The 10,000-nt window shown below is 38.9% G+C and overlaps 1 protein-coding gene across 1 annotated transcript in view; it reads right to left on the bottom strand.

Moving 5' to 3' along the window:
• The window catches only part of fas (Fas cell surface death receptor), a 41,144-nt gene that overhangs the window by 25,250 nt on the left and 5,894 nt on the right, over positions 1 to 10,000 (bottom strand). The window contains exon 2 of the mRNA XM_061911804.1: positions 7,514 to 7,600. Within this exon, the coding sequence (XP_061767788.1) occupies positions 7,514 to 7,518 (5 nt within the window). The 5' untranslated portion in view covers positions 7,519 to 7,600. The remainder of the gene's footprint in view (positions 1 to 7,513; positions 7,601 to 10,000) is intronic.

Genomic DNA, 10,000 nt, shown 5'->3' with positions numbered 1-10,000 from the left:
GGCTCCAACACGTCCTCTACAACAAGTCATCGCGCCCGCCTTTACACCATGCTATCTGCGTGCCGGCAGGACACATGCATTTCACTGCTTCTATCATCACACGTACGAGATTGCAAGGAATACTTGGTCAACAGCCATACAGGTTACACTGAAGGTTGTGATATAAACTATAACACTGTAACAAATATGCGCCACGCTGTGAACCCACACCAAACAAGAATGACAAACACATTTCGGGAGAACATCCGCACTGTAACACATTATAAACGCCACATAACAACTACCCAGAATCCCATGCATCCATGATTTTCCCTGGCTATATTATACACCCCGCGCCCCCAACCCCGCCCACCTCAACTGACACATGGAAGGGATGGGGTTGGTGTTAGCGGGGTGTATAATATAGCCAGGATAGTCATGGATGCATGAGATTCTGGGTAATTGTTATGTTGCGTTTATAATGTGTTACAGTGCGGATGTTCTCCCGAAATATGTTTGTCATTCTTGTTTGGTGTGGGTTCACAGTGTGACGCGTATTAGTAAGAGTGTTAAAGTTGTTTATATCACAACCTTCAGTGTAACCTGTATGGCTGTTGAACAACCATGCCTTGCAGTCATGTACGTGTGTCTGCAGAATCCACATACATCATGTAACTGGGCTGGCAAGCTGTTAGTACATGTTGTAGAAGGCATCAAAGGCAATAGCACTACCTTATTATTGTTCTCTGGGTGACATCAGCAGATGTTCGCAAGAATGGTTGCGGCTCCCATTGTCTTCTTTATTTTGTGAAACGGGTCAAAATGGCTCTTTGAGTGGTAAAGGTTGCCGACCCCTGTTAAAGAGCTACTTCTGTTTTAACACTCGTCAAAGATTCTTTATATGATATCAAAAAAATGCTATTTTTCAAAGACCTACTTACCACAAATCAAAGATTCTCTATATCATGGGTGTCAAACTCTGGCCCGCGGGCCAAATCTGACCTGCCGTGTAATTTAATTTGGCCCTTGAGGCAATATCAAATGAACATTAGAGCTGGCCCGCCGGTATAATGACAATATAACATATTATAACACCACATACACCGCTAATACTCATACTTGCCAACCCTCCCGATTTCTCTGGATGACTCCTGAAGTTCAGTGCCCCTCCTGAAAATCTCCTGGGCATCCTTTCTCCCGATTTCCACCCGGACAACAATACTCTGGGTGTGCCTTAAAGTCACAAAATATCTATGGCTTTCACAGACAGACACAAGTGATCGCAATTCATACTTGGTCAACAGCCATACAGGTCACACTGAGGGTGGCCGTATATACAACTTGAACACTGTAACAAATATGCGCCACACTGCGAACCCACATTAAATAAGAATGACAAACACATTTTGGCAGAACATCCACACTGTAACACAACAGAACAAATACCCAGGACCCCTTGCAGCACTAACTCTTACAGGACGCTACAATATACACCCCCGCTACCACCATACCCACACCCCCCAAACCCCGCCCACCACATTGGTATTTTATTTTCTAATTTATGAGCCTGTGGAAAAAGTAATGTTGATATTTACCTCAGAAAGCTGCAAGTAGAAAAGGGGCATAACATTTTTCATTCAAATTTTATTTAATATACTATTGATGTTTTTTCGTTTGTTTTTTGAAAGTGGATTTTGCACTCTTAAGTCATATAAGTGTCGCTTGTTCCATATTTAGTGTTCAAGCAAATTAGTGCCGCCAACTGAGCCCTAATTCATGTTTTATTCACGCACTTTGAATGTTTGATTCATTCGATGTTATTTTATTTTCAAATGTATTATTAGCCTGTGAAAAAAAAGTTTATTTTGATCTAGAAAAGAGGCATTCTGTTTTTGTTTACATTTTATTTGATATGTCATTGATATTTTTGAATTATTATTATTATTATTTGAATCTCGATTTTGCATGTCACTATAAAGATATATAAAACTTGCTTGTTCAATATTCAATGAAAAACCTGTTTGGGTTCATTTGTTCAACCTTTGTTCATTTTTACATTTTGGCCCGCTTTGGATTTGAGTTTGACAGCCCTGCTCAGTATGATATATAATAATGTATGATATATCTTTATGATATATAATAATGTATGATATATCTTTATGATATATAATAATGTATGATATATCTTTATGATATATAATAATGTATGATATGTCTTTATGATATATAATAATGTATGATATATAATAATGTATGATATATCTTTATGATATATAATAATGTATGATATATCTTTATGATATATAATAATGTATGATATATAATGTATGATATATCTTTATGATATATAATAATGTATGATATATCTTTATGATATATGATAATGTATGATATATCTTTATGATATATAATAATGTATGATATATCTTTATCCATCCATCCATCCATCCATTTCCTACCGCTTATTCCCTTTTGGGGTCGCGGGGGGGCGCTGGCGCCTATCTCAGCTACAATCGGGCGGAAGGCGGGGTACGATATATAATAATGTATGATATATCTTTATGATATATAATAATGTATAATATATAATAATGTATGATATATCTTTATGATATATAATAATGTATAATATATAATAATGTATGATATATCTTTATGATATATAATAATGTATAATATATAATAATGTATGATATATCTTTATGATATATAATAATGTATGATGTATAATAATGTATGATATATAATAATGTATGATATATCTTTATGATATATAATAATGTATGATATATCTTTATGATATATAATAATGTATGATATATAATAATGTATGATATATCTTTATGATATATAATAATGTATGATATGTAATAATGTATGATATATCTTTATGATATATAATAATGTATGATATATCTTTATGATATATAATAATGTATGATGTATAATAATGTATGATATATAATAATGTATGATATATCTGTATGATATATAATAATGTATGATATATCTTTATGATATATAATAATGTATGATATATAATAATGTATGATATATAATATTGTATGATATATAATAATGTATGATATATAATAATGTATGATATATAATAATGTATGATATATAATAATGTATGATATATAATATTGTATGATATATAATAATGTATGATATATAATAATGTATGATATATAATAATGTATGATATATAATAATGTATGATATATCTGTATGATATATAATAATGTATGATATATAATAATGTATGATGTATAATAATGTATGATATATAATAATGTATGATATATAATAATGTATGATATATAACAACTGCTGTTTTTCAAGGACCTTTTTACCGCCAATCAAAGATCCTCTATGTAACCCCGGTTCTCTTCTGTTGTAAAGACTGGTCAAAGATCCTCTATAAGGTACATAAAAGAAGGATGCCAGTTGGCGGCGTGGAGGAGAAGTCTGCCTATAAATAGAAGCTGACGTTGGGGAGATGATTGGAAGAAGCATGCTAGCATTCATTATTCAGCCTCGTTTTGCCGCCCGCCTTGAAAACAATCCACCTGGTGTCGATCAGCATGACGCCGAATGAGGAGTCAAGGAGTAAGAAATGTAGAGTAATTGTCTTGGGCGTGCGGCCATCTGCTTTGTTTGTGCGCCGACACAAAGGGGCTTTCTGGCCCCCCCAGCTGAGCCCTCAAAGATGTTCTCCAGCGCTGGAAGATGGAGGACGGTGCAGGAGGCCTCATTCATAATTCAGAGAGAGCTTCTTGTCTGCATTATGTCGGCGTTGCCTCGCACTTGCGTCACCCTTTTTTTAGTATGCCGCCGATCACTGCTGTCATTTCAGCCTCAGATACAGGAGCCGCTCTCCGTGGCGAAGGTGGGGCCGCCACGCCATTAGGAGCCCCCCCCGGCCCCCCATGGTCTCACAGCTGGCTGCTGGGCCGTCTGACCTACTTTACGTCTCGAATGGAGAGTCGGCCCGCTATTATCTGACTGGTTTGCATTTCTGCCTGCTCACAGCCAGATGGCAGCAGAGGTGGTGCTGCTCCGAGGTCCTGGTGGTGCACACAAGTCCACACCTCTTTGTTTTGACTAATGGGGGGCCACCTGTGTCAGGGTTTGGGAGGCAGGAGCCTACCACAGCCATCATTTCCATGCTGTTCTGCACCCCCTACAACCTGCTGCTCTTTAGCGCCGCCCTAGTGGCTGCTGTTCTTCAAGGAGCTATTTAGCACTAATCAAAGATCCTCTACGTACAGTAACAGAGGTACTCTTTTGTTTTTAACACTTGCCAAAGATGCTTCATAAGATACACAAACTGCTGTTTTTCAAAGACCTATTTACCACAAATCAAAGATCCTCTACAGGTACTCTTCTGTTTTAACACCCGTCAAAGATCCTCCAAATGATATAAAAAAGATAGTCAAAGATCCTCTACGTGACAAGAGCACTCTGCTGTTTTTAAAGACCTACTGCAAAAGACAGTCAAAGATCCTCTACATGACAAGAGCACTCTGCGGTTTTTAAAGACCTACTGCAAAAGACAGTCAAAGATCCTCTATGTGACAAGGGCACTCTGCTGTTTTTAAAGACCTACTGCAAAAGACAGTCAAAGATCCTCTACATGACAAGAGCACTCTGCTGTTTTTAAAGACCTACTGCAAAAGACAGTCAAAGATCCTCTACGTGACAAGAGCACTCTGCTGTTTTTAAAGACCTACTGCAGAAGAAAGTCAAAGATCCTCTACATGACAAGAGCACTCTGCTGTTTTTAAAGACCTACTGCAAAAGACAGTCAAAGATCCTCTACGTGACAAGAGCACTCTGCTGTTTTTAAAGACCTACTGCAAAAGACAGTCAAAGATCCTCTACATGACAAGAGCACTCTGCTGTTTTTAAAGACCTACTGCAAAAGACAGTCAAAGATCCTCTACGTGACAAGAGCACTCTGCAGTTTTTAAAGACCTACTGCAAAAGACAGTCAAAGATCTTCTACATGACAAGAGCACTCTGCAGTTTTTAAAGACCTACTGCAAAAGACAGTCAAAGATCTTCTACATGACAAGAGCACTCTGCTGTTTTTAAAGACCTACTGCAAAAGACAGCCAAAGATCCTCTACATGACAAGAGCACTCTGCTGTTTTTAAAGACCTACTGCAAAAGACAGTCAAAGATCCTCTACATGACAAGAGCACTCTGCTGTTTTTAAAGACCTACTGCAAAAGACAGTCAAAGATCCTCTACATGACAAGAGCACTCTGCTGTTTTTAAAGACCGACTGCAAAAGACAGTCAAAGATCCTCTACATGACAAGAGCACTCTGCTGTTTTTAAAGACCTACTGCAAAAGACAGCCAAAGATCCTCTACATGACAAGAGCACTCTGCTGTTTTTAAAGACCAAATGCAACAGATTTTTGCCAATCTTTCTGTTTTTTCTTTTAACACGTTCAAACACAGTGTTACCGTTCAAACTGTGTGTATTGTTACAATATACTTGCTAAATACAACCTCTGCCTCGTTTTTAATGACTACTTAGGCCTGCCGTGCCTCAACCTTGGTCGTCATGGTGGACCAAGTCCAATATTCCACAAGTGTGCCGTGGTTTTTAATCCTTGTGAGCGACAACAACAGAAGTGCAACAATGTGTCATTTCGAGTCCTGGTCATGTGACATCAAACACGGCGGCAGGAAGGGAGGAGGATTAGGATTAGTGAGTGATGCCCTCAAACTGTGGCCAAGAAGTACACTGATGACAAGAAGTACACTGATGACAAGAAGTACGCTGATGACAAGAAGTACGCTGATGACAAGAAGTACACTGATGACAAGAAGTACACTGATGACAAGAAGTACACTGATGACAGAAGTACACTGATGACAAGAAGTACGCTGATGACAAGAAGTACGCTGATGACAAGAAGTACACTGATGACAAGAAGTACACTGATGACAAGAAGTACGCTGATGACAAGAAGTACACTGATGACAAGAAGTACACTGATGACAAGAAGTACACTGATGACAAGAAGTACGCTGATGACAAGAAGTACGCTGATGACAAGAAGTACACTGATGACAAGAAGTACACTGATGACAAGAAGTACACTGATGACAAGAAGTACACTGATGACAAGAAGTACACTGATGACAAGAAGTACGCTGATGACAAGAAGTACGCTGATGACAAGAAGTACGCTGATGACAAGAAGTACGCTGATGACAAGAAGTACACTGATGACAAGAAGTACGCTGATGACAAGAAGTACACTGATGACAAGAAGTACGCTGATGACAAGAAGTACACTGATGACAGAAGTACACTGATGACAGAAGTACACTGATGACAAGAAGTACACTGATGACAAGAAGTACGCTGATGACAAGAAGTACGCTGATGACAAGAAGTACGCTGATGACAGAAGTACACTGATGACAGAAGTACACTGATGACAAGAAGTACACTGATGACAAGAAGTACGCTGATGACAAGAAGTACGCTGATGACAAGAAGTACGCTGATGACAAGAAGTACGCTGATGACAGAAGTACACTGATGACAGAAGTACACTGATGACAAGAAGTACGCTGATGACAAGAAGTACGCTGATGACAAGAAGTACACTGATGACAAGAAGTACACTGATGACAAGAAGTACGCTGATGACAAGAAGTACGCTGATGACAAGAAGTACGCTGATGACAGAAGTACACTGATGACAGAAGTACACTGATGACAAGAAGTACGCTGATGACAAGAAGTACGCTGATGACAAGAAGTACACTGATGACAAGAAGTACACTGATGACAAGAAGTACACTGATGACAAGAAGTACACTGATGACAAGAAGTACGCTGATGACAAGAAGTACACTGATGACAAGAAGTACACTGATGACAAGAAGTACACTGATGACAAGAAGTACACTGATGACAAGAAGTACACTGATGACAAGAAGTACGCTGATGACAAGAAGTACACTGATGACATAGTGCTGTATTTTACTTCTTTATCTCTTTTTTTCAAGCAAAAATGCTTTGCTGTGATTAGGGGTACTTGAATTATAAACATGTTGACATCACTGAAAAAAGGTGGAGAACCACTGTTCTACATGCCAGGTGTGTGATGTTGGTCTTGAGAACCTACTTCAAAAAAACTCGTCAAAAATCTTGAACATGACAGGAATGCTCTGCTGTTTTTGAGGACCTACTACTTCAAAAAAGACAAGTCAAAGATCTTCTACATAACAGGAGCACTCTGCTGTTTTTGAGAACCATGCAGAGTGATCATTTTGGGGGGGGGGGGGGTGCGGGGGTGATCACATTGGCCTCCTGATGACACCACAGGCAGGAAGAGGGGTGGGTGGGGGTGGGATTAGTCCCCCCCCCTTGTTTGTGGAGCATCTCAGGTAAACAACAAAGACGTCAAAGTCAAGTCCCGCCTGCACAAACACTTCAGTCTCTGCACCCTCTGCAGGACACCAGAGACACCATGACAGGAACACTATTTGTCTTCTTACCTCATTCAGGAACATCACTCGTCACCTTTTGACCTCAATGTCACGCGTTTTTATCACAGAATGGAGGATGAAACTTCATGTTGGCTTCTACGAGAAACATAACAAACATATTTACATGTGTGTCACATATTATGTTATTCACATGTGAATAATGTTGTATATAAATGACTGTATTTATGTTATTCACTTGTGAATAATGTTGTATAATAGACTGTATTTATGTTATTCACATGTGAATAATATAAATACATACCCACTTACTCATAGTTTCTAAATTTCTTATTACTGTAAAATAATTTATAATTATATAAAAATATACAGGTAGATAGGAAAAATGTTTACGTTTTTATTTCTGTAATTGCTATTATTTTCAAATTGTTCATCATAATATTACTCATAGTTTTGTAAATGTATTATAATTGTAAATACTAAATAATTGTATAGAAATATACAAGTAAATAGAAAATCTTTGTGACCTTATAATATTTTACTTATTTTGTCATTTATGGTTATTTTTCAATCATAATATCACTCATGGTTTGTAAAATTATTACAATTGTAAGCTACCAAATAATTAAAAACCTGCAGCTAGATGGATCAATTTTGTGATTTTGTAAATGTCATTAATATTTTTCCAAAGATTGATTTTCTTTCAACATATTATTACACATAAGATTTGCTGGAAACGTTTTTCTAAATATTTTATTTACCATAAATCCAAAGTTCTATGGACTTATAAATGCATATTGGTCTCGAGTTTTTCCAAAAGTGAGGATTGTTAAACATGCACAGGTTCATCAAACACACATCAGTCAACAACACTTTGTTTCTTTTTCATCCATTCATTGAGAAATATATAAATACATAGGAATTTATTAATAATGAAAATAATAGGGTTTAATAAGATGCTATTTATGTCCAATTGGACCGACAACACGAACAAAAGCACACATGTAAACGTGTATTTAGTGCACGTACGTCCAAACACGTGCAGTACAGGACGTGCGAGCCCTGCAGCGAGAGAACTTTCAAGCATGTTGTTCCTGTCACTAAAAGCCCAGATAAACAGAATGAAAGTTCCTGTTGCAGAACTGATTATGACATACCGTCTCTATGGTGGGGACATTTGTCTTTGTGGGGACATGTTGCTAAGAAAAATACACTGTTGAGTGTGTGTGTGTGTGTGTGTGTGTGTATAGTGTGTATCCCTCATATGTTGCTTGCGGCCATGCATAGAAGTCAACACAATGGATGCTGTACTGTATGTGCAACACATTGATCACACACCAAGTGTGCATTAAGTGCAGGGAGGAGTCAGTGGCAGCAAGTCTTTGCCATACACACATGCTGCTATGTCAACAACACACACACACACACACACACACACACACACACACACACACACTTAGTCATAAGGTCTAGCATAGCCATCAACGCGTAATGAAAAACCGTTGTTGGAGCAACAGAAAAGTTTATACCGTATTTCCTTGAATTGCCGCCAGGGTGCTAATTATTTTATTATTCTCACTCCAGCACTGACAGAGTTCTTGAGGGTTCATGGGAGTTTGCCCAACCAGTCTACATGTGCTTTGTGGACTTGGAGAAGGCATTGGACCGTGTCCCTTGGGAAGTCCTGTGGGGAGTGCTCAGAGAGTATGGGGTATCGGACTGTCTGATTGTGGCGGTCCACTTCCTGTATGATCAGTGTCAGAACATAGTCCACTCCCTGTATGATCAGTGTCAGAACATAGTCCACTCCCTGTATGATCAGTGTCAGAACATAGTCCACTCCCTGTATGATCAGTGTCAGAACATAGTCCACTTCCTGTATGATCAGTGTCAGAACATAGTCCACTCCCTGTATGATCAGTGTCAGAACATAGTCCACTCCCTGTATGATCAGTGTCAGAACATAGTCCACTCCCTGTATGATCAGTGTCAGAACATAGTCCACTCCCTGTATGATCAGTGTCAGAACATAGTCCACTCCCTGTATGATCAGTGTCAGAACATAGTCCACTTCCTGTATGATCAGTGTCAGAACATAGTCCTCTCCCTGTATGATCAGTGTCAGAACATAGTCCACTCCCTGTATGATCAGTGTCAGAACATAGTCCACTCCCTGTATGATCAGTGTCAGAACATAGTCCACTCCCTGTATGATCAGTGTCAGAACATAGTCCGCTCCCTGTATGATCAGTGTCAGAACATAGTCCACTTCCTGTATGATCAGTGTCAGAGCTTGGTCCACATTGCCGGCAGTAAGTCGGACACGTTTCCAGTGAGGGTTGGACTCCGCCAATGCTGTCCTTTGTCACCCATTCTGTTCAGAACTTTTATGGACAGAATTTCTAGGCGCAGTCAAGGCGTTGAGGGATTCTGGTTTGGTGGCTGCAGGATTAGGTCTCTGCTTTTTGCAGACGATGTGGTCCTGATGGCTTCATCTGGCCGAGATCTTCAGCTCTCACTGGATCGGTTCGCAGCCGA

The sequence above is a fragment of the Nerophis ophidion genome, linkage group LG09, assembly GCF_033978795.1.
Source record: "Nerophis ophidion isolate RoL-2023_Sa linkage group LG09, RoL_Noph_v1.0, whole genome shotgun sequence".
Classification (NCBI taxonomy): domain Eukaryota; kingdom Metazoa; phylum Chordata; class Actinopteri; order Syngnathiformes; family Syngnathidae; genus Nerophis; species Nerophis ophidion.
The sequence above is the reverse complement of the archived record's forward strand: the minus strand, read 5'-3'. Positions and strand labels throughout refer to the sequence as shown.